Below are 26,012 nucleotides of genomic sequence, written 5' to 3'. Positions count from 1 at the left end.
ATTGTATTATGATTTAAAATAAGTAAATAATGGAAGGGAATTGGTGAGTTTTTGTGCTGTGTGAGATATAATTTAAATAATTTATGAGGTTCAACTCAACATAAGAACTCATTTGAATTTTTTAAAATAGGAGATATTCTTGTCTTATGCTTTTTTAACATTTTCAAATTAACTCGAAAAGATAGTTTTCTTTGTCATTATCCACTTAAGAAAATATATATTATATTTTAATTAATGTACAATTCAACTCATTAAAGATATATCATTTATTAAAATATTAGAGATTCGAATCTCTTATTTGAATTCAATACATATACACTATTTTTATGAGTACAATGTATATATACTTTTTTTTAATTTCATAGTTTTTTTTTTCACTTCAATTTCATAGTTATACCCTGCTATCTCTTTAGTTTTGGTTAAATAACATAATTAGACCAGAGCTTGAATTTAGTCCCCATAATTTTAAAATATTCAATTTAGTTTCTATGGTTCGAACTTATTTTGAATTTGATCCAATTTCAAAAGTTTAAATTCGGCTCTTATGGTTTAGTCAAACTTCACATATTTTGATATATCTTTTTGTTTACGTATGAGTCTTCTATTTGGGTAGCAAAGTTACTTGAGTGTATTAGATTTCAGGACTTAGTAAAAATAATAATAATAAAAGAAAGAAAATTAGGTGATTTTTCAAGCGGATAAAATAAAATAGAGGGTCAAACTTATGAAATTTAACTAAACCATAGAGACTAAGTCAAAACTACGCTTAACCAGGTATCAAATCGAAATTTAGGAAATCATAACAACTATTTTCTATTTTTTTTAATTTAAAAAAGAAATCATAAGAACTAAATTGAAAATTTAAAACTATTTGAAGGAAATTTATAATTTAAGCATAAATTTCATACCAATTCTATCTATCTCACATCATGTTTCTTTTTTTTTTGCTAATGGCACCATCATGTCTCGCAAGCAAGCAAGGCAGAATATTGAGATTGGGACTCAATGAGGATAAATTTTAAACGTTAGTCAAATTTTAAATAAATTTTTATTTATCTACTTTCAAAATATACTTTGAGTTTTTAAATTAGATTTTAAAGTTGTTATACCCAATGAAATCCCTAAAATTAAGCACATATAGTTATAGGAGTATATTTGTCTAAAATAATATTTGGGATTCTAAAAAACATCATTTAGCTATTTACACAATATTTAATATGTTTGGTCATTTTTTTTGAAGCGCCTTACTTTTTTACCATTTATGCGGTTGCCCCTTCTTTTTTTGCAAATGGCCCCTCATGTTTCGCAAGCAAGCAACGCAGAAGATTGAGATTGGGACCGAATGAGGCCAGGCCCAATTACCAGCCCAATTTGAAACGGTCGATAACCGAAAGCCCAATAAGTGAAATGCTCCATAAACTTCCCATAAAATAAAAATAAAACATTAATCTAGAAAAATAAAGAAATGACAACGGGGATAAAAGAAGAATGTGAGGTCCAGCGAACAAAGGAAAAAAAAAAATAAAAAATAAAAAGAAAAATAAAAGGATCACGCGGCCGAGCACGTGAGAGGGACACGTCATCAAGAGTGGGAGAAAACCCTGTGAGAGATCTCAAAATGACCCATACACGACAGGTCACTATGGAAAAGCCAGCACATGCTCCCACCATCCCTTTTTTTTCCTTTTCTTTATTTATTTATTTATTTTTGTTTCTCTTAATTAGGTAAATTAAAAAATTACTTTCTCCACCATCTCCTCTCCTCGGCTTTTTTGGTGGGGACGGGTTTGCCAATTTGTGGGTCCCACCTGCCAGATTTCTCCCCACGTGACGTCGTCACGAGAAAGAGAGAGATTCAGAATTCAGATATCCCACCGCACCGCATGCCCGGCACGTGCCTCCCCTACATTATTTCCCTTTTTCTCTTTTCCCATAAATCCTCATTTTATCTTAATTCAACTACACTACACTCTAAAATACTACTTTCCATTCCCATGCTAACTTTCTTTTCTTTTCTTTTCTTTCTATTTTTCTCTCGACAGGTAATTTTACCTCGCATCAAAAATAATAATATAAATATGCAGACTTTTTTCTTTTTACTATCTTTGATTCATTGGACCAATTTTAGAAACTTTTTTTCGACCAAATAGTTTTTTTTTTGTCCCACAAGTGAGATAATTCGAACTTTTTATCCGTTGGGCGAGTTTTTTTTTTCATAGCACTTTATTTTATATGATTTATTGAAATTTATTGATAAAGAAGAAGTATTATTTTTACCATACATTTCGATGAGATAAAACAAACTAAATAAATGGGTACAAGTAAAAAATTAAAAAAACGAAAACTAGGGGTGAGAAAGAGAATTTCTCAAGAAGAATAAAAAAAAGATAGAGTGGAAGGATGGATTACCGATCGAGGACTGCCAATTAGAAAACGAAAAGTGGATTAAAAAAAAGAAGACGTAAAATTTAGAAAATAAAATAAATTACTAAGTATGATTAGTGTTGGGGCATTTTGAATAATTTGATAAACTTGTTTACACTCCATGTAACGGAAGGCGTTAACGGCGTGAAAATAAAGAGCCGGAGAGAGAACGGGGTCCCCACCGCACGCGAGGAGTGGAGTGGAAGGAGATGGACGGCAGAGGAAGGGCGCACGTGAGGGATCACGTGCAGTGACCATGCAATTAAAACGACATCTCCCAAGCCTTACTCCCTGTCGTAAAGAAACTTAGGAAGAGAAGGGGAGAGGGGCCCTCACGTTATGCCACTCACAATGTGCATCCTCACATGCCTCCATCCCCCATTGTAAATTTTCGGATAAAATATATTTTTGATCGTTTAGATTTGAGTTTAGCGTTTATTTGGTATATGAAATTACAAAATGAACATTTTTAGCTATCTTAAGACTCGGAAAATTGTTCAAAATAATTTCTTGAGTCACTTAATGGTTAGTTGAATAACTTAAAGAATGACACCGCTATAATGAGAGATAAAGAAAATGATAACAAGGGAGGAAAAGAAGCCAACTCGTTATGACTTAGTCACAAAAAATAATATAATTTTATAATTTACGGAGTTCATGGAATCAATCCACTGAGTAATTTCTCAAAGTAATTATTATTATTTTCTCTTCATTTGTTTCTATATTACACATTTACATATCATCCAACATGTCAAAAGAGAGAGATTTGCTAAGAAAAAATAAACAAAGTATATTTTGGAGGTTGTGGCTGTGGGATAAGCGTTGTAGCTGCACTTTGAGACCTAGGTTCACACTACCTCAATGTTATTTTAGTAAATAAGCAAATAAATTATAAACTCCTTTTCTCATTTTGATCTAGTGGTAAAAAATATTATTTTTTTAATTATAATCCTTAAAATTGACATATTTTAGATATTTAATATCTTAATTTCTAAAATTTCATTTCGATGTTAGTTCGCTTTGGATTTACCAAAATATTGACGTGATATGCGTGCTTAATTAAGTAATGGATAATTAGAGGACGGTGTTAGAATTTTTTCTAAGATGGTAAATTTTGCATTGTTATAACTTTGTGGGGGTATATATAGAAGAATAATTAATTTACAAAATTTTGAAATGATAAATTAGAGAGAATAATTTTGTATTAATTATATATAATTTTTTCAATCCAAATCAAATTAAGATATTGTCTACTTTTTTTTAATATAAGTGGGTGGAAATTCGAACTCGTGTTATCCTAGTCAGATATAAATACTTTAACCTGTTAAATTAAGTTCAAGTTGTTAGATATTGTCTACCTTTGAATATAAACTTTTAATTTATTTTTAGATTAATGAAGGTGAGACTTTAGTTATGCTCCTAACCAATATGATCCAAAATTCACAAAATAAAACTTTTAAAAATTAATGGAATATACTTTTAAAATTTACGTACCAAACAGCCGCTAGGTCTATACAATGAACAATCCGAAATTTCCTTATTTATTTTTCTGTTTTTTTAAGTAAAAGAAAAAAAAAAAGGCATCGCTTAAAAGAACATAAAGTGGGTACTGCCAACGTAGTGTGTTGAGTTGGCCACGTGATCGAAGGGAGGGGGAGGATGTGGTGGGCAGACATTTTTTTAAGATCACGTGATCCGTTCCGGATTAAACGGAGGAATCGCCACGCGTCCATTGACATAAAAAATCGTGGGTATTAATAATTAAAATCCCCCCATTAGGCTGTAATTAAATTAAATTAACCCAAAGTTTTGATTGGATATTATGCGACACTCACGCGCTTATGATTTGTTAACGGATCCCTAAACGGATTCCCTTCGCCAGAGAATGTTTATGTTACGGGGGAAAACACTCTGTTATGTTACCATAAATATTATTAAACCACACTTTATTTTCCCTTTTTTTATTTATTTAATTAACAATCAATTATAGTAAGTATTACTATTTTTTAATTGCACTATTTAATTAAGCGCCACCTCATCCACTTCGTCAAGTCCCGCCATTTCCGCGGCCGCTCTTGCTGGTTCCCGATAAAACTTTTCTTCCCTCTTATCGTACATTTTCAAGGTAGCGCAATATTTCCAAGTCCTAAATCGTAAATCCTAATAATTAATGTTTTGCCTTAACAATAATTTTAATTTTCGTTTGATACGTAACTTTTAATATCTTATCCTTTTTACCCTCACTTCCTTATCTCTCTCTTATTTCATCTATTTTCTTTGTAATTTTGTCAATTGTTTTCTAATTTTAATTATATGATTAAATTATACTTGTTGATATTGAGTGACATGTTAATCGAGTATTCTAGGTGGACATTGAATATGCTGAGTCAATAAATGGAACTTTGCACCGATGTAGTGTTTTAGTCACGTACACTTTGAACTTTAAAGTTAGTACATATTCTAAATTAGCGTTGAGATGAGTTTAGTTGAATGCAAGAGAATACGTACTTTAAAAGAATGTTGGACTTTACCTTTTATAGAACGAGGTATTGGGTGACGTGGCTCTGCGATTACAATGCCCATAACAGTTATTTAGCGGATCTTTCACCATAAATTGATAAGAATTTTCCCCATCATCAAAATTAATGTGCCGCCACTTGAGTGCATATATATTATGTTAGGTCAAAATATTCTCAAACACTCTTTCCTTTATCAAATTCAACCTTAAATTTAAATACTGCAACTAATATAATCTCTTTGGAAATTGAAATACTTGACAATTTTCCTTCCCAATTATACACTATTTCTATAAATACATCATAATAATTACAAGAGATTAAATTAATTCGTATAAAAAACAGGAAGATACTGGGGATATAAATTAATCATAAAGTAACGTAATATTTAACTAAATTTATTTTAGATATATCATACATGATTGTTTTGTTTTAATTTTAAAAACCCAAAAAGGAACAAGGTTCGTGCATGAACCTAGCCGGTGAATAGATTAGATGTTTCTTGGTACGAGAATCTTTAATTACTTTGGGACCATATGTTAGCCGTGTAGCAGCCTATGACCCTAGCCTTGGGACTCTCATTTGACTTTTTCATACTCAATTTCATTTTTAGTTCATATTAATACCATATATAAAGTTTAAAAACAACTATGGCTTTTACATATTTTAAAGAAACAATAATAATAAATTTTCACACCAAATGTTTTAAAATAATGATTAATTATTTACTATTTTGGTTGTTATTCTTGTTGGTAATTTGGTCGTTTTGTTTTTTTCAACTAGCTGGGGTTTATTGATTTATTATTATTATTATTTTGTGGGCGTGGTTATTTTTTTTGGGTGAGAGAGGAGAGGACAGGAACAGAGAGTTGCAGCGTTTGGTCGGCTGTGGTAATCCGCAATTTCCTTTTTACGAACGTCGTCGTCTTGTGCGGTTCTTTTTGCACGTGAGTTGCAGGTCAACTTCAACTAAGCCCTGCCCCACTCACTCACCGCTCCTCCCATATTTATTATTATTTTTTTAGTACCTCCTCCCATATTTTTTACATCATATATTGCGTCTTATTTTTCTAATTCGGATAACAAAAATTTGTTCTTATTTTTGAAAAAATATGTATGGTCAAATTACAGTTTTGTCCTCTGTATTTGGATTTAGTTTCTAGTTTGCTTATTGAGGTTTCAAAAGAGACCTTCTTTATCCCTGAGATTTTGAGGTAGTCTCCTATTTGATTGAGTTTCAACTCCCTTTTTCCTTTTTTTTTTCTAAGTTTTAGAAATATAATTTTTTACAGTATTTTAGTTTACTATTATTATTTTTTATTTATTGAATTTACTATTAGTTGACGTATTGAAAGATGATATGAGTAGGTTAACGTGTTGATGTCAGAACGAGAGAATCTTTATGGCCACAAGGTAGTCGGTTTCTTTTTGAGATGTCCTCGACTGAGTTGAAAATTACGATAAACTCAATAACATTGACACATAAGCTATATCCAACCTTATGTTAAGTCAATTTAGCTCTAGAACATAACATAATTTAATTTTAAATTTAATAAATAAAATATGTCACTTTTGACATTCAAGGGACTAATTTAAACCTCATTGACAAACAATGTCAGTTTTAAAATCTCAAATACCAAGTAGAAACAATGTCTAATTTGTCGATTAATTAATTTACTCGATGCTCATTAAAAATAACATTTTAAGAAGATAAAAGACCTAACAAATATTTTTAATATACATGGACTATTCATCTCATTGTCAATTGGATTTAAGATAAAACCAGGAATATTATATAATACAAGAAGAGCCCAACAAACTCAAACGACCTTCCATCTAAAAATTTTAACAATAGTTACAACATTAAATTGGTGTAAGAAGAAAAAAATAGAGCCCAAACTCTATCACAAATTACTCAAATTTTTTTGGGATTACTTCGTTAATAGGCTATTCAGAGACTATAATTACAGGATTGAATTGTGTAAAATTTGCAGTTTTGTATGAAACAACCTCAGATGGTACCCATTACCCAATTTACCAATATATCCTTTTTTATCTCATCTCAATATTAATTAATTTTTAAAATCCAAAATTGATTACTTGGAAAGTTACCTTTTAAATGCCTTAAATTTTGCCTAATTAGACTTTCCAAAAGTAAAAAATCTAAAATCTAAAAAATCCTCCATTATTGAAAAAATTTGAAAACCTCATCCTTCCTCCGACTTTTCTTCTTCCTCTGTCGTTCTATTTCCGTCCATTCCTTCGTCTCTGGTCGCTGTTTGCGTTCCTTCATCTCCGTTCTTATTCGTCGCCGGAACAGTCCTTCTAGCTTCTCCTTCGTCTCTGGTCGCCATCAATTATTCCTGTCATTTTATCCCGAGGTTTCTTTTTTATCGTCAACCGCCCGTCGATCATTCGAGCCCTCCGTTTATCCTGACCATTGTCTAGTCGCCGACCAAAAGTTTTGTATGTTATTTGCTTTGTTTGTTAATTGTAGAGGGATATAGTCGTATATACTTTATAGCCAGATATAGGTTATGTCTCCATAAGACATATAAGTGTATGTTATAATGACTATAGTTTATATCACCATTGTTAAGTGTATATTGCTTAAGTTTATAGCCGGATATAGTTTATATTTCCATATAAATGAAAAGGTAGCCGGATATTGTTTATATCTCCATATAAGTGTATGTTATAACGACTATTATTGAAATTGGCAAAAAATTGTAATGAAATGAAAAAATATTTTGTAATAAATTTCATTATTTAGTAGAATGTATTAAAGAGTAAATTTGGGGATTATCATAATAATTTAATATCTTATAAAAAAATTTTAGTATAATATATTAGAGAGTAAATTAAGGGATTATGTGAATAATTGATTTAGGTCCCACAATAATTTAATGTTTACGAAATCAAATTTGGAATGTTAATTTTTTGCATTTAAATAAAAGAGCAATTATAATAAATATAAATGCAATAAATAAGAGTAAAATCGAAATTAAAATAAAATCCTACGTCCAGAAATCTAAAAGTGTAAAATAAGAAAATTCTAGACACATTTTGTGGGCAACGTTCTCTTATGATTCTTAGTTCCAAAAATAAATATGACGAGACTCGACGCTTCCATCGCGCGAGGTAAACAATGCAAGAACCGATCCACATGCGGCCACTCGAAGTACTACTACTTCGGGGCACGTCGAATCAATGAGGAGGAGCCGTGCCGACAGTTCGATGCCCGAGCACCCAGCCTGCCGACCCAACCTACCGAATCACCACTCACGCGCCGTACGTCGAACAACGGACCCGGGCGACACCCCACTATTCGCGCCCCTCCGCCGAGCCGAGGCAGGGCGGGGGCGCGAAATCGTCAGGCAAAGCCGAGCCCGCAACAATAAGTTTATAAAACAGCAATCCGAAGACATTATTTCAATTTTTTTTAATACACCATATGGAGATGAGGATCGAATTGATTTGAGATATATGTCAATTACTATTTTGACATATTACAAAGAACTAAAAATTGGGCTAATTTTACAGTTTTCTGATTGAAAATTTATTCATTAGCAATACAATGATAATAATAATAATAGCAAATCATTGTTTAAAAGGGAAATCGATAATTCTGGCGGCATATCAGAAAGATCAACTGGTGTCCAAAAAAACACATAGAAAGCCAACTAAATAGAGAAAAAGGAAAGCAAACAAAACTTATACCCATCACCTTTCACGAATATTTATTATTATTTTATTTCCTTTTTATTAATTATAGCCGTGGCTCGAAGATTCGGTTGCGTGAATATATTTTAAATCAACGAAATAATAAACGTATGATATAATATAAATATTTATGCGAGCTCCATGTTCTTCCAATTTTATTAGTGCTAATATATTAATCCGAAAGGGATATGAACCATATATTAATTTTTAAATATATGTTGCTAAATACATTGTCACGCCAAGCTGTAACATGTTGCTTTATGTGCACAAACTTTGGCAATCATTATCCAACTGAATAAAATTATTACATTTAATTAGGAGCTGGATTTATGAGGGTGTTTAAATTAACTGCAAGTTACGAAAATACCCTATTCTGTTAAGGAAATACGGAGAGGGGGCACGTGAGCCTCAAGTCAAACCTCATATACAGCGACGTTGGTTTGGTAATTAATTGGTTAATTAATTAAGCCGATAATTGGGATCTGTGCCCTAATCATCACTCCCTCACTCCCCCGTCGCGTAGGTGTTTTAGCGTCTTACTAGTTAATTACTGTAGCCAAGTCAACCTACCCACCCTAAATTATAATAATTTCATACGATAATTAATTTCATTATCGTGTATTATTCTTCTTTGTTTAAATAAAACCCTTTTTTATTTGTCATCCTCATTTTTATACTTTGATGGCAACTCAATTTTCAATACTCATTTAACTTTCAGATTTGTCTCTAATTTTTTTTAGTACCTGGGTCAGGATTAAACTTACCATTTTTTTGTTGAAGATATATGTAAATTATCGTTAAGCTGTACTCACTTTGATATATTTATTTCTAATAAATGAATATATATTAAAAATTACATCATAGATCCATAATTATTTTTTCCTTAGTTTTGCGTTTAATAAATTCTCGAACTTTAAAAGTGTTTTGTTAGATTTTTTAGTTCAATATGCATGGTTATTCAAACCTCTAATATTTTTATTGATCATATATGTCTTAACTAAGTAAGTCATGTTCAAGGTAGCGTGTTTAATAGATATTTAAACTTAATTTTTTTCTTGTTGTCTAATAAATACATGACTTGTTCGACATTTTAAAAAATTAACATAGCTATTAGACACAAAATTGAAATCGAAAGTTTAAAAACATATTAGATATTTTTTTAATTTAAGATTCTTTTTTTATAGACCTAAAATTGAAACACTAGAGACATATCAAACATTTTTTTAAGTTTAAGAAGTCACCATACATAACATAAAAGTTTATAGATTAAATTTGTAATTTTTCTTTCCAATTATTTTGTTTTAATTAACAAATTCAGCCCAAAGAATAATCCTTTTAGTTTTTATTTTTGTTTTTGCAAAATTAAATAATTTGTTTAACATACATTTGACATTTCACGTCTTTTTTTCATCTACCTAACTAATGCAGATTTAATAAATAACATTTTAAAGCTAGTTTTTTTTTTATATCAATATGGACATTTTCATTCATTCTCATTGCAGTAGGTATTTGGTCCAGTATTTTAGGTATTTATAATTGTATCAATTTCGACCACACATATAGTTAAAGTTATTAATTTTAAAATTTAAATCAATTTAAATTTTTATTAGATGGTGATAGAAAAAATAATGGTAAAATCTAAACAAAATTTTATGTAAAGCATAAAGATTAAAATATAATATTAAGAAAATTAAGTGATGAAAATGAAAAAAGTATGAAATTTCATTAATAAAAATACAATAGCACATTACTATTTTTTAAAATAATTTAAATTACACAGATTAGTACTATTGGTAAAGTGAATTTTTGTTTTCAAATTTACGAGGTATATATATATATATATATTTTTAAAAGACATGGATTTCAAAGTGTATAATCCAGGTATTTTCAATTGCGTGTTACCTAAAAAAAGAAATTGCATTTTTTTATTTTTTAAATCTACAATGAATTAGGATTCCGTAAAACCCTCTCTCTATTTTTTTCTTTTTAAATAAAAAAAAAAGAGATTAAAACGTGAAACTGATTGGCTTCGGTGAACCATAACCACACACACAAGCAAACGGAATGGGAAATTCGTCGAGTCAAGCAGTAACGCCGTCAAGCCCCGCCGCAACGTCGTCAGTTAAACGGCGTCGTAATACCGAACGGAAAACAACTAACTAAAATCTGGGAAGAGGGACAATCGCCGGGTGTATAAAAAGATCAGACTGTCACTATACAGAGAAAAAAAGAGCGAGTTTCTTCCGACCTCAAGCCTCGTCTTCCGCCGCACTGTTTGCTCTCTCACAACATTGAATTTCAGAGAGAAAATATTAGATCGAAACTAGTAATTCTGCCATTTTTGAGCTTCTGATTAAATCCAACGATTTCTGAAGATTAGGTAGCAGAATCGAAGTCCATTATCGTTTTGTTGAAGCACTCCGGCGACGGAACTGCTACCGAACTGGTAAACTATCGGAATTTCGTTTTTGTTTCAATTTGATTTTTTCGCTTTTACTGCTCAAATTGGAATGATTTCTAAGCTTTAACGCGTATATCGGATGATAGATCTTCTGAATTCCGGTGCGACTGCTCGCCGCTGGCCGACGTCCGACGGCGGCGGAGAATTCTCGGTGGAAGTCTTTGGTAGAAGAGTCGCTTCCTCTGGAATTTGATGATCGGGAGTGTTTTCCCCGAGAAACAATCAGAATTATTCAGGAATCACGTGAAAGCTGCCCGTACCTAATGCAAGTGTAAGAAAAGAAAACCTAGCTCTGTCGTGGAAAGACTGTGAAACGCTTCGTTTTGGAGATCTCCAGCAGCCGGAGGCAAATCGGCTATTAGGCTGCTTTCCATGCCCGGTGTGGATCTAAGAACTAATTCCGGAATTTTCTCGCTCTTTCTCGCTCTCGCCTACCAAAATTCAACTCGACGAGCTCTGAATTTCACAGAGCACCACCATTTCCGAAGCGATATAAATCTCTCCGTAAAAAATTCCGCCACAATTCACCTTCCAGCCGTGGACTGTCAATTCCAAAATTGGCGGAAATTCCGATGGAACTTCCTCAACCCCGTCAGTTTGGAGCCGAAGGTACTTCTTCGCCTTTATTATTTTTTTTTTCCTTTTCAATTCTCCAATATATTTTTCCTCCCCGGGAAAAGATCGATTCGACTTTCAAGTTTCAGCATATGGAGCCAAAACAACGATAAGAAATTGAAATCCCCAATCCCAATCCCAAATTGATTAACGAATTTCATGAACGTGCTTGAACAGGAAGCAAATCAACTCACGACTTCCTCTCACTGTACTCCCATTCAAGTCCACAGCTAGATCCAAGACCATCCCCACAAGGTACTGATTTCCATTCATCAATTTTCACTTAATTTAATTTATTTTTCTCGCTTGGCAATTTTAATTAAGAAGCCAGATATATAAATGTATATATTGGGGGTTTGTTTGATATTTAAGAGGGGCAAATCGAGAAATGTATATGCACGTGACACGCATTGAATCATGGATCTGGGGCCATGTAATTGTAAACATTTAAAAGCGTAGCCTGGGGCGGGACTGGCTGGGCTGTGCCTGTAATCGCATAGGCCGCTGAAATCTAAAAAAAGCGTAGCCTCAGCAGTTAGCACAGCAGGTAGCGCCCAATCTCAGATTGGAGTGGGCGCGTCGGGGGACCCCTCTGCCCCTCCCCCCATGGCCTTTGATTTGACATCCCACATCACCTCCTTTCCCCATTTCTTCACAATCCAATTCAAATTGGGCTTTTTTAATTTTTCCCCTTTTCAAATGTCTATATATAATTATCTATCCCTTTCAGCTGCGAAAACAAGGCTACCAACTTACCTTATGAAAGAAAAATTTAAGAATTGCATTGCGAAATTTTATTAGGCCTGCATCAAATAGTTATTATGGGCACTCTAGTTGAGTAATGTTTTGAACAAAATTTTCTATTGATTGAGTAGCAGAAACCCATTCAATATTCATCTGGCCCACCAAATCACAAATAGGAGAGAGCGCAACAAACTCAAATGAGGATTATTATTATTAGGTGTATGAAATTCTTTTTTAAACATTGTATTGGGAAGTTATCAGGGCTGAAGAATTTTTGGGTAGGTTTCGGTTTTAGTTTGATAATTTGATTTATTCCGGGTGTGTGAATTTAACAGGTGGGTATCTTAAAACACACAATTTCCTGCAACCACAAGAGCGGATAAGGAAGGGTAGTACGAAGGAAGAGACGGATGTGGAGAGGCCGCCGCCACCGGCGCCACCACCTTCCTCCGTTGAGCATCTCCTCCCCGGTGGGATCGGGACTTACAGTATAAGCCACGTATCGTATTTCGATCATCAGAGGGTTCTGCCGAAACCGGAAGGCTCGGTTTTTACTGGTGCTCGATCGAGTAGTAGCACGGAGAGGAACGACGAGAACTCGAACGGCAGTTCTTTCGCAGCGGCCGGATGTGGATTCACGCTGTGGGAAGAATGTGCTGCCAAAAAGGGAAAGACAGGGAAGGAGAATCTTGTGGCCAATGGTATGAAATTATTAACCTTCTCATTTGCATGCATGCAAAACTAAGCATTATTCTATAATTACTTCACGTTTAGAATAATAAAAGCCTCTATATTTTTTTTTTCAAATTTTGATATGATATATTGGTTAAAAAATTAAATTTATGACATAATTTTGGCTGAAAAATATCAAAGCAAAATATTATTCTCATTTTGGAATGTACTTAATAACACTTAGATGTATTTCGATCTATTATTACCTTTTCGGATTCAACTACGAATAATTTGCTACACTATGTTTATTATTTTTCATTCATATTTTAGTACTATAAAAACCAAAGTAGTCTAAGATCTAAAATATAAGTATGATATCGAAACATTATTTTCATCACTATTGACATTGACAGTTTATAATTATAAAACCTGTGAATTTACTATTTATATTTTCTTATTTGAGATAGAAAAAATTACGTGATTAATAAACTTTAATTTACAAAAAAAAAGGCCAGCTCATCTTTTACTTTATAAATGCCCACTTATAAAGTAAAGTATACATTTATTTGTAATTTTCACAATAATTTTTTCGAAATTATCTATGAAATTATGTAGTATATATAATATCATCCCTAATTATACGGTGACAGGAGAATTCATAATTCCTTTTAAAAAGGGAAAATAAATAAATAATGTATGAAAATTATGGTGAGCTCGTTAAAGATCCGGGCCCACCTTACGGGCTTTGCTAGGGTGTTTCAGCCCGTATATGATCTGTTTTCCGGTCAGCGAGAAGAACGTATATTCTAGTTCGTTCGTTTTTTTCACTCCTTTTTCCCCGTCTTTTAACTTTCGCCGGCGGACAGAACCTCGGGCGAGCACGAGCCAATGGACGGCGTCCATGGAGCGGCCCTCGCAATCATCTTCGAACAACCATCACAACACTTTCAGCTGTCACTCATCCTCTCAGTGAGTCTCCCTTTCTCTCTCTCTTTCCTTTTCAGTTTCACACTGAGATTCAGTGGAATTGATTCCAAGAGAATCTTAATAGGCCGACAGGAAAGAAGAACCAGAGCTTCATGGAGATGCTAAAGTCGGCCAAGAGCACCTCTCAGGATGAGGAACTGGACGATGATGGCGACTTTGTCGTTAAGAAAGAGACCTCCACCGCCAATAAAGGTCTGCTGATACGAGAAAACAGAAGAAAGCTAATTCTTCGATATTCTCATATTACTGTATTAAATTTGTATCTTTGTAACTAAACATTTCGAACTATTTCCGCAGGAGAATTGAGGATTAAAGTTGATGGGCAGAGCTCTGATCCAAAGGCGAACACCCCTAGATCAAAGCACTCTGCGACAGAACAACGAAGAAGAAGCAAGATAAACGATAGGCAAGTGCTTCTCCTATTCAACTTTGAACTCGTTATTGTGACAATCGGTCAGTGCAATATTGCTGAAAAACGAAACTTCTTTATTGATTATCTTTTTCCTTATATTCTCGATTTTATGAAGGTGGTTTGCAGAATCTGCTGTTAACATTGAAGTAACGTTCTTTTTAGGAGTATTTTTATTCTTGGGAAATGATCGAATCTAGATGGTTTCTTACATTTACTACCTATCACTAGCCTTTTGTAATAGAATTACAATATATACCAACAATTTTAGTTTCATTTTTCGTGGCCCAAATCATAGATTGATATAAGGGGCAACGTAGTTTGATTTCACGTGTCCTGCTTAGCTGAATTTTTTTGAGCTCTCGTCGGATACCTGTTATTGATGGATCATTATTGGGAACGAGAAATTAACATTCTTGGGGTTGTGTTTTTTCCGCTTTCCTCTTGGAAATGTTCTCCACAATTATTTTTGTAATAAATATACCTCGGCAAGTGCTGATAGGTACAAGTTGAGAGCCTTTATCTAACTCCTCTTGCCTTTCCTTGTATGTTTAATTCATCTATAAATTATTCTGTTTCCTATATCAAAAAGTAGCAGCATTTTTTGTTGGAGGTTCTGGCCAACTACTTGTATAACATCTTTATTCTTTACTGCCTATCATACAGATTTCAGATGCTGAGAGGCCTCATTCCTCATAGTGACCAAAAGAGGGACAAGGCATCATTCTTATTAGAGGTATATTTCTTATTAATTCCCTTTACTTTTTCACGTTATATTTTATTATCTTTTAACGTGCTTTGCCTTTTTTTCCAGGTTGTCGAGTACATTCAATTCTTACAGGAAAAGGTACAGAAGTATGAAGGTTCATACCAAGAATGGAATCATGAAATGGCTAAATTGATGCCGTTGGTAATCACATGCTTCTAGCTTTGTATTTTATAATTTGGAAGTGCACTAGTTTATGGCATTTTGGATCAGCGTGTTTTATATATGCAATTTGTCAATAAAGGAATATGTATGTGGTTTGTAATTAAGGCCCTAAACAATATAGTAATATATCATCCGCAAAAAAACTAAATTTATTACTAAATATCACCTTTGGTTGCACAGAGAAACAATCAACGGAGCGCAGATGGTTACAACGATCAATCGCGAGGGATAAATAGTGGGTCTGGTCCTGCTCTAGTTTTTGCAGCAAAATTAGTTGAGAAAAATGCCCCTGTATCTCCAATTGTTCCTGGGAGTTCACATAATGCAGTGGATTCTGACACAAGTTCTGCTACTACCTTGAAAGCAGTAGATCACCATTCTGGAAGAACATATAATGCAGTACCATCTCCCATGTCCATGCCACCAAAACTTTATGCACCTACAAGAGATGGAAATGTAGTGCCTCAACCCCCAAATCAATTGTCATCCGACCCCGAGCACCCCTCATCACGGCCCCAAATCTTGTCATGTCAGGCTAGATGTTTCAACAGTGATGTTGCTGTAGCAAGTGAAATGCAGAAAGAACAGGATTTGACCATCGAAGGGGGTACCATTAACATCTCAAGCGTATATTCTCAAGGGTGAGCTTTTGTAATTTCTATCATCTTGATCTTTTGATCTTTTGATTTTTTATGTCCGCGTTCTCTCCGATCTACTTCGTTTTTAATGTTCTTACACAATATTGAATCATAAGTCCTAAAATTTCATGTCATGGTAGCAGGTTGTTAAATACTCTCACCCACGCACTGCAGAGTTCTGGAGTGGATCTATCGCAGGCCAGAATTTCTGTCCAAATAGAACTTGGTAAACGAGCAACCAGGACAGTCATAGCTCCAACATCAATTGTTAAGGTATTACTGCTGTTTCCAGTTTACTGTATGATCACTTGCAATTAGAACAAATAGTTGTGTTATAATAGGACTCTGCTAAATTGCTTTCGTCATTCCTAGGATGTTGATATTCCCATTAACGATATGGGGACGATACACTCGAGAGTTTCGGGTACAGAAGATTCTGAGAGAGCCAGAAAGAAGCTCAAGACTGTCAAAAGCTAGTGTGTGAATTCCAGTCTTTTCGTGATCGTTCATAATTTTATTCATTTTTTGGGGCTCCTCCTTTTTGGGGGCTCCCATGTGTCTTCCACTGGTTTCAAAACTACACGATTATCCAAAATTGATGTCCTAGTTCAATTCATTTTGTTGGGGATACCCTGCCCTACACAATGGTATGTAACATTAACCTAAATTCTTCTTTCTATTGCTATAACATAGGCTTCCATCATAACATTGAGAAGCTGCTTTCTTTTCTAAACTCATCCAGTTATGTAAATTATAATCTCTCTTTTAATCTAAAGCTCTCCATCCTGCACATACATCTCTCTTTCCCTTCATTTCATTTGTAAATGCCTATTTCTCTCATTCTTCTGGCAACTTGTTTATAACCCCAAGGCTCGGTTTTGAGATTTATACTGTTTAAAGTCGATTATACAATGGTTGGGATTCTTCTGGCAACTAGGCTCGGATTTGAGATTTATACTATTTAAAGTCGATTATACAAGGGTTGGGACTCGAACGGGAGGTTATTAATAATATTTTTATCAATTAAACTAGGCTTACGTTGGTACTTTAAAGTCAGATTATGTATTTATACATGACGTCTCTTTTTGTTAAGTGGCTGAAACTAACTTTTCTTGTATATCATTTATTAACTTCCTGAAGATCTTTTTCTTTTATTTATTTATTTACAAACATGGGTGGTTTATGGCTAACTTCCTCAAAATTAAAAATTATGTCTTCCCACTTTCATATCGGTTGAACTCAAAAAATAGATAATGCCAATTAATTTTCAGACATTATACTTATCTCTTTACGTTGGGAGTGCATTTAATTTGATTTCTGTATTGATCTTCGTTGTGGCATATGCATAATGCAAGGAAACATTGGATGGTTCAAACCGGTAAAATTAAGTTAATTTAATATTTTTTTTTTCTATTCAAGATTCAAATTCTTATATACCAATTAAATTTTGTAAAGAGAAAAAAAGTGGAGTTATATCATTTGTGTCAAATTCATCCTTATGTTTTTAAAAAATATTCTTTATATTTAAATTTAAAAGTAATGAAAATGGCATTGGTCAACAACTGGACAGAAACGTAAAAGTGACAAAATTGTACAAAAATTAAGAAAAAGAATATATTCTAAATAAGTGTTTGATTTAATCATGACATCACCTTTCTTGTTGATGACTCTAATATGGTTTTACTTCTATTTCTACCAACCCAACCCAAGAAGCTCAACAAAGAATCTATAGGTTTTTTTTTTTTTTTTTTATGCTTTAAATAAAGATTTCCACTCCCATAAATTCCAAGTCTATTCTTTAAAGATGGAGACTAATTAATTGGGCATGAACCAACCCCAACTCAACCAATCAAAAAGCATCCATTTTTAACCAATAAAACCTCCTCTCCACAACCCACCAATCTCCTGTCACTTTCTGACAATAAAAGCATCCTCAAAAAACTACCAATACCAAAAGAGAAAAAAAGAAAAGGAAAAAAAGGGCCCACCAACCCCGTCCTAGCATTTACAATTCATTTTTCATCAACAAAAATGCAACACCACTTCCAGCAAAAGCACTTTGATTTATATAAAGAAATCTCCCTGGTGCTCTACATGATACCAAGACACAGCCCATTATTTATTCTGTTCAATAGCAGCCAGCCAACCAACCATCTTCCATGGTAATCAATTCAAAATAAAAACAAAAAATATTTTAATCCAAATTCAGTAGCAGAAGTCATATGCTAATAAGATTTACCTTCAACATTGAAGAAATTTGGGCCTTGGTCAGCTGAATGCCTCCTCTTTGTCAAAAACATTCTGTCACTCATAAAGAAACAGTTGAGAGAAATGAATCGGGAAAAATAGGTGCATATGTCTTACTCTTTGCCCCTTTCCATTAACAGACTGAAGCCATCAACAGGAGGGGAAGAAAGTAACTGTGAAAATATACTGTAATTTGTGGTATATGATGACATAACATATCGAAATCACATGATCGATGGTCGATCCAAAAAAGAAACAAAAAAATTGGAAAAAAGAGAAAAAAAAGAGTGAAAGATTTGGGATTGACTCTCCCTCCATGGAATGGAGTGGTTGCACCGAACCGCGGTTTGTATTAGCGCCTTCTTCTTCTTCTTCTGTGTACAATCTAACTTCACCTGCTCTCTTCTTCTCCAAATGGCAGGCTTGCTCCTTCTTCTATACAGGAATTGCATATGGCATAAAATTAAACATGTTCTCCAGCTGACTCCACAGATTCTCTCGGATTTTTTCGAAGTTGACCTCTTGTAGTAATCCGACACTTCCAGAATGCATGTGGGGAACCCTATTTAAATATCTCTTTTGGTTAAAATGTCTAGAGCTGAGAGGAGAACTATGGTGGAAATGTAATCACAACTCCACATATTTGTGTAAATCATGTACTACTCAATCCTTCCTCTGACAATTGCAGACACTCTTCAGGGTTAGAATAGAAATAATCTTCTTCTTTAGGCCTGTCTGGAATGACCAATCTCTTGGTAGGGTTCCCCCAACGAGCGGCATGAGCTTCTTTGACTGCAGATGAGAATTCATCCCAGCTAAGCAATTCTCTGTTGTATTGATCTATCAGATCTACAAGTAGCCTTCTGTCCAATAAGATTGTCTTCTTATACCCGAGATATCTACAGAAGACGAAAAATAACCAGATAGTTAATTTAGAGCACCCTTCAAAAGCAGTCACATGAACAAATATAACTGAGCTTGAAAATTCGAGCAAGATATGATCAAGTATGCAGCAGGTTAAATTGGTTTACAAACTGTACCTGCGATGACCTTCAACGACTTTAGCCATGTTTCCGTCATACGTAGGAACGAATATATCACTCTCCAGAGAAACAAGATAATCTAGTGCTGCCATCTGAGATGAATGATTCTGGAAGAACCTAAGTTCTGAAGGTTCCAACAAAGTCTCCTTTCTTACCTGTTTCAACAAATCAAAATGTCTTAAGACATGACAATCACATACCAGAATTCAGGAGATTTGTATCGACATCTACTAACCACTTTCGGAAAAGCTTTTGAAAGAGCAGCCATTCTCCTTTCGCCACCATATATTTCGCCAGCAGCAATATAAATCTGGATATTGGGATCAATATCCAGTGCCCTCAGTGTAAGTGCAGTTTCCTCGGGCGTTAATGGACACAAACCATCTTTCCTTTTCAACTCAGAATTTATTATTTTTTCTTTCCACCATGGATAAGCATATCTACCAACAGAAGAAACAAGATCACAAGAGTGAGATTAAACTCACTTATAATTAATATAAATTGGTCGCCATTGATTCAATAGAAGACTGAAGACTAACCTCATTCTTGTCAATTCTTCAACCTCTTCTTCATTGCAGCCTTGAGTACAGCCAGAAAATGCCAACATGTCCATTTCATATCTGAGATGAAGAACTAGAAAAGGACCATTCTGGCTTAGGAGCTTTATAACTTTTCTTCCCAACTCCTCAATTTGGGAAGTGAACCTCAGAGCACTGAAGTTTACCCGGCAGCGCAGTTTTTGAATCTCCATAGGTTGACCATTGTTGGCAAGTCGAGCATCAGTTCTATTTAGATGCACAACTTTATATTTTTGAATCAGAGGAAGGACCTATAGCAAGGGCGCAACCCCAATGGTAAATATTCACTACTTCAAAATTAAATTCCAAACAGTAAAAATACCACATTCGATGAGAATGCAAAGAGCTACACAGATTATTTGAAATGAACCTATTAGAATTTAAAGCTTAAGGTATATCAAATACCAGGAGCGGGTTGGGGGGAAGACTGACCTGATTATGGTAGTAAGATATATCAGACCAACTAATTGGTGGCATGGAATAAATCCTTCCCTGTTCCACTCTCTTCTTGAGCCTAGGTGGCAACTCCTTCAATATGCGCACTTCGTCTCTCAATGATGTAATGAAATGTTCCACATCAAATATGTCCTGAAATTCACTGCAACGTCATTGAGAAAAAAGGGTCATTGGATGCAGAATATATTCATCGGTCAAGCTCAAGAGGATTAGAAATCAAAATTGGTGGTCCTGTTGAACTATAAATGGAAACTTAGCATAGAGAAGATGGATTAACAAACCTGGGGTCAGCCCAAAAGGAGGTTTTATCTAATTCGGGTACAATAAGTGTCACATTCAAATATCTTGCAATTGTAACCATATCACAAATCTGTGAAGCATAACAGGGAGGAAAACTCAGCAAATGATATAATCATATAGCATAAACTTAGGAAAGAAAACAGTTAGCCCCCAATGCCCCCTCAAGACGACTTCACGAACCACTCACCGCAGCTCTCATTTGATTGAGTCCTCCATTGCACGAGACCATTAGATAACCATTGTTCTTATAGACCCCTACAAAATCGGAATCGGAAAACATCATATGAAGCCACAAAACTGTTAGAGAAGACGATACAATAGTGCCCAACAATAGTAAACGAAAAACAAAAACACAGAAAGAAGACAACAAAATATGGCATACACTACAAAAACTTTAGCATCCAGATAGATAAAAAATGAATGAAGAGAAGGGAAAATGAAGGTCTGAACCAGTTTCTAAGTTCTTTTTCATTCTATTTGTAGTTAGAAAGACCAAAGTCAACAGAAATAACTTTTCGAGGATTGAATTCTCTTGAACATTTAAAGACCAATTACAACAACAAAATGCCCTAAAAAAACTTAGCACCACTAGTAAGCAAACTCGATCATCAATCCACCACGGAAGAACTTACTCTTAGGAGGAAGCACAATTTTGGGAGGAACTGGAACTGGCTTATTGGGGATTCCGAACGCATCAACTGAAGCAGATTCCTGAGAGAAACAAGATGGCCAACCCTTCAAAACCCTCGGCCCCCACGTCTCCCCCAAGGCCGTCAACTGCACGATGCAAGTCCAGAGCAAAACCGACGTCATTGCACGGATCATCCATAGCTTCATCTTCGACCTCGGCGACACCATTGAACTCTTCAGCTTCTCAACTTTGCCCTCTCCCAATGCCTTCAATCCCATCACCATCGACCCCTTCAATGTCCACTTATTCCCCTCTATCCTGCACATCTCGATCTCCCCCACTGCATCTTACACAAAAAAGAGAACCACAATCTTCCCCCCTCCTAATCCCAGATCCACCAGCAAGCAGTTCGTTTCAATTCTTCCTGAATTCGATCAATGCCGGATCAGGAAAAAAAAATTGACAAAGAAACGTCTAAATTAAGCCCCTGATTCAATCCCGGCGCCTCAATCTAAATGCATCTAGCAAAAAACCACCCCAATTGGAAAAAAGAGAAAATCCCCAAACTCCAAAACTCTCCAGACATTACCATAAAACCCGCTTCAAGTTCCACTCCCCAAAGACTCCGCCGAATTGCAACCCCCCGGATTCAATTAAACCACCCCCCTCAATGAGATCGCCACAATTGTGGAGCCAATTCAAAGCTTTGACAAATGGGGTTCGATTTCTCCGTAGAACTAGTGCCGGCAAAATGTCGCCGCCTCCACTCCTGGCCGGCAAGGTACGACAGCGCAACCGCAAAAAATTAACAGATATATAAAGAGAGAGAGAGATAATGAGTTTGATAAGCAACAGGGTCGTGGCCGACTGTATTCGCACTCCAAAATACACAGAGAGAGAGAGAGAGAGAGAGAGAGGAGAGAGAGAAAAGAGAGAGAGAGAGAGAGACCGTACACCGCAAGAAATTAACCGCGGGTGACGGTGGATGGGGTTGGGATCAGCCGTGGTTAATAGAACAGACCAATAAATGCTGGCCAGCTATGCATCGAGAAAATTGGGCCCACATAATCAAAAATTGTAATGACGTGTCCAAAATCATGCCGTCTGATATCCACGTGGCGGCCGGTTATCGAGGTCCGTATGCTATGTGGGGTGGTGCTTACCGGAGTTAGATTTGCGTGCATTTAATCTGCTGTCGATTCGCCGACAATGTATCGCGATATTTTACTAATTTTCCGCCGATAATTCAGTAGAAACTCTGTATATAACTTTTTTTTTCTCATTTGGAAATTCCTTTAATTGTTATTTTTTTCCCCTTGATCTAAGATTTGGGAATACAATCAATTTGGTTCATCCCATCATATATATTAAAAAAACAACTACTTTCCTTCGAATTGAATTTTATTAAATACTTTTATATATTTTTATACTTACAACATTCAATATTCACCTTCTCGTAGTAATCAAAATTTTAATCACATATTTATTGTTTAATAAATTATTCATGGATAGTTTGATATTAGACGTACATTTTATTTACAAAACAATAATATTTTAACATTTAAAACTAACGGATTAGAAATGAATTTTTTCTTTTAATTCATTTAGAATTAATATTACTAAAATTTAGTTAATGATAACTTCTAACCCATTGGTTTGGTTGTGTTTAGATAATTATGAATTTGAAAAGAAAAAATGAAAAATGTCACACTTCTATTTTTTAAAAAAAAAACTTTTTAGATATTCTAAAAGGTAAAAAGAAATTTCTTCATAAGAAAGAAATAGGAAGAGTATATAAATAATAATTATCCAACCAGGAATGAATCATGTCGAATTTTCCGAATTATGAACTGTAATTTTCTGCAGAAAAACAAATCACGAATTATATAAAAATAATAATAAATGACCTACGATATTTTGGCGACAAATTATGTTGATTGCGTGGAGTGACAGCTGGCTTTCTTTTGAAGGCACTTTCGCCGTTAACCTCCGTTAAAGTGTCGGTTGCGACGTCTTGACGGGGGCGGGACGGGAGGATGACAGTGCATGAACGGTCACTTTTTCATTTGAATAGCTTGTAAGCCGTGTGATGGAAGTTTATGGCCAGGTGTCAGAATCACGGCAGTTGTACCTGGCCCCACACAGCCACGTGGACCCAGTTCACTTGAAGTAGATGTACTACACGGACATTCTGGCCTCCCACCTCACGCGCCGACCACGGAAAGCGATTGGGCAACACGGCTGCTCGGTTCGCGTGAACCATCTAACCCATGTAAGATGAGTTATAGGGAGAAAATTAGGACTTTTTTTTAATATTTATTACTAAATTTATTTAAAAAATATTTCTTCCATTAAACTATTTCTAAATATAATGTTTGAAAAATATGTGATTTCCCAGATGACTTATGAGGTAGCAGCTCCAGGTCTCTTGATCTGTAAACATAGCACCAAGTTTGATTTTTTTTTTAAAATCTACAAATCAGTATGAACTTTAAAAAGTAATTAATATGTCCTTAAACTTTTAATTATGTATTTAATAAATCTTTAAACTTTATAAATATCTACCTATTTGACATTTTAAAAAATTTATGAACCTATTAAACATATGATTGAATTTTATAGTTAATAAGTTCTTGAATTAATATATATATATATATATATATATATATATATATATATATATATTTAATAAATTGATATTAAATATATGCAAAATTGAAAATTCAAAAAATTTATTAAATTAAATATTCATGTCAAATCGAACATAACTCAAATAGTTAAGACACCTATCTTTGATCCAGAGATATAAGTTCGAACCCCACCCCAGTCTAAATAAATTTAGTGATTAATAATTTAACCAAAATGGTATTGAAAAGTTTTCAATATTAGAGATTTTTCCAATAATCGAAGGGGAAAAATGGGTGTCTCAACTGTGAAGTCTGAACTGCAGTGGGCCCCAGGGCACGTTGTGGTTTAAGGACTGGCTCAGCGCCTTTGACGGGAGAGGGTATGCCACGCGCTAACTTGTCGCGCGTGGCGCGTGTGATTTTTCTTTCTTTTTCTATTTTCCTTTTTTGTTTTTGTTTTTTTTTTGGTTCTTTTGGTGAGAATTTATCCACGGGTTAAAGTTTGCCCGATGTAAGGGGAAAGTATTCGAGGAGGGCCAATTACAACTTTTAGAAACTGAAATATTTCTGAAATTTTCTATAAAAAAAATTTGTTTATGATGGAGATCTGTCCTTTCATTTGAGATGTACACATACCATTTTTTGCCATTGATTTTTTTTTTTTATTTATTCTGGATATTATTTTAGTCTCTAATTTTTAAGATATTTTATCAGTCTCTTAACTTTATGTAATTAATTATTTGTACTCTATAAAAAAAATCATAATTATTATTTGTAGCTCTCAATATTAATTTCACATTAATACTCTAATAACACGTAGTCTCCCCTGAAACTGACACTAATTTATTACATATGGTTCTCCAAAAACTTATCTACATAGATATCTACCCATCAAATGAATAGATGAAATAGTTATATCGAGTTTCTATTAAACAGTTTTGAAAAAATAAATAATAATAACGTCAATTTTAAGTCTTCAATAAGAAATTCAAAGGATAAACATAATATTTAAAAATTTATTGTTTCAAAATTTCAAAATCCTCCCAAAATATTTATGTTGGAAAAAATTTAAGTGAATTTATTTTTTGTCCATATTTTCGTGATTTAAATTTAAGGTGCAAGCCTATGTTATATTTTAGGATAATTTTCAGTATTTTTTTATATAGTTGATGAGAAATAATCGAAAAAGTAAAATTTTTATTTATTTAGATTATACAGATACATACGATATCAAGGTTTGATCCAAATTTCAAACTAAAATATGTAATTAGCTTCCAAATCCCACTTGGAGATATATATATTGGATGTAAATCAATTTTTTGTTTTTAATATAACATGTTGGGAAAGGAATTCGAACTCACAGTTGGAGGCATATGTCAATTACGTTGAGCTAAGCGGATGTAAATCTAATTTAACTCGTGGTATTGCATTCACTTGTGAAATGAATTAAAATTGATTTTTTAACATAATTAATTAAGAACCCATAAGAATTCAATTTCAGACTTTGATAATTTCAAATGGAATATAATATCGGCGAAGACTTTGATTTTAATGGATATTATCTTCACTCTTATAATATATTTTATTAATTAATTATTGCTTTTTGAAAAATGAACTCCCACACAAAGGAGACTCGTGAAGAAGACTTGGAAGATGGAAAATTGCCCAACAGGCATTATCTCATGGAAATGAAATTAAAATTTAAACGCCAATTTCAATTGCATTTTCTCGATGAAACGATGAAGTTTTTAGTTTTTTATATTTATAGAAATAATTAAATCTATACTTTAATTCAATGGGCCATCAATATATGGTATGTTTGATTAATTATTAAAAAGATAAGAATTTACTCATGTTTTGAATATTGAATATTTTATTTGTTATTAAAAAAAAGGAATATTGAATATTCTATTTAAAGTTATTCATTCAAGCTACATTATTTTTTAAGTTAAGTTAGATATCAAAATGGATTGTTTTCGTAATTGAATTACTGTGGTTTAAAAAATATTG

General features: G+C 33.9%; 2 protein-coding genes across 3 annotated transcripts; one reads left to right on the top strand and one right to left on the bottom strand.

Annotated features, from left to right (window-relative positions):
- Positions 1-10,872: 10,872 nt before the first annotated feature.
- On the top strand, positions 10,873-16,914 carry BIM1 (basic helix-loop-helix (bHLH) DNA-binding superfamily protein). The gene is made up of 12 exons (XM_022279453.2): positions 10,873-11,109; positions 11,211-11,733; positions 11,917-11,994; positions 12,819-13,184; positions 14,022-14,124; positions 14,207-14,334; positions 14,440-14,548; positions 15,218-15,287; positions 15,366-15,461; positions 15,663-16,123; positions 16,264-16,393; positions 16,493-16,914. The coding sequence occupies exons 2-12, from the start codon at positions 11,697-11,699 to the stop codon at positions 16,595-16,597; spliced, it is 1,683 nt and encodes a 560-aa protein (XP_022135145.1). The 5' UTR covers positions 10,873-11,109; positions 11,211-11,696; the 3' UTR covers positions 16,598-16,914.
- Positions 16,915-18,452: 1,538 nt separating this feature from the next.
- Positions 18,453-22,331, bottom strand: LOC111007157 (rhamnogalacturonan I rhamnosyltransferase 1). Of its 2 annotated transcripts, XM_022279396.2 has the most exons (9): positions 21,965-22,331; positions 21,377-21,799; positions 20,932-20,999; positions 20,726-20,814; positions 20,421-20,586; positions 19,950-20,239; positions 19,646-19,850; positions 19,408-19,565; positions 18,453-19,266 (listed from the first exon to the last, which is right to left on the bottom strand). In XM_022279396.2, the coding sequence occupies exons 2-9, from the start codon at positions 21,699-21,701 to the stop codon at positions 19,020-19,022; spliced, it is 1,548 nt and encodes a 515-aa protein (XP_022135088.1). In that variant the 5' UTR covers positions 21,702-21,799; positions 21,965-22,331; the 3' UTR covers positions 18,453-19,019. The 2 variants fall into 2 exon arrangements, with proteins under 2 accessions (XP_022135088.1, XP_022135087.1); XM_022279395.2 differs by having other exon boundaries at positions 21,377-22,331.
- Positions 22,332-26,012: the final 3,681 nt, after the last annotated feature.

The sequence above is a fragment of the Momordica charantia genome, assembly GCF_013281855.1.
Source record: "Momordica charantia cultivar OHB3-1 chromosome 6 unlocalized genomic scaffold, Mcharantia_2.0 BLBB01000006.1, whole genome shotgun sequence".
NCBI classification, from domain to species: domain Eukaryota; kingdom Viridiplantae; phylum Streptophyta; class Magnoliopsida; order Cucurbitales; family Cucurbitaceae; genus Momordica; species Momordica charantia.
This window is presented reverse-complemented; position numbering and strand designations above follow the sequence as displayed.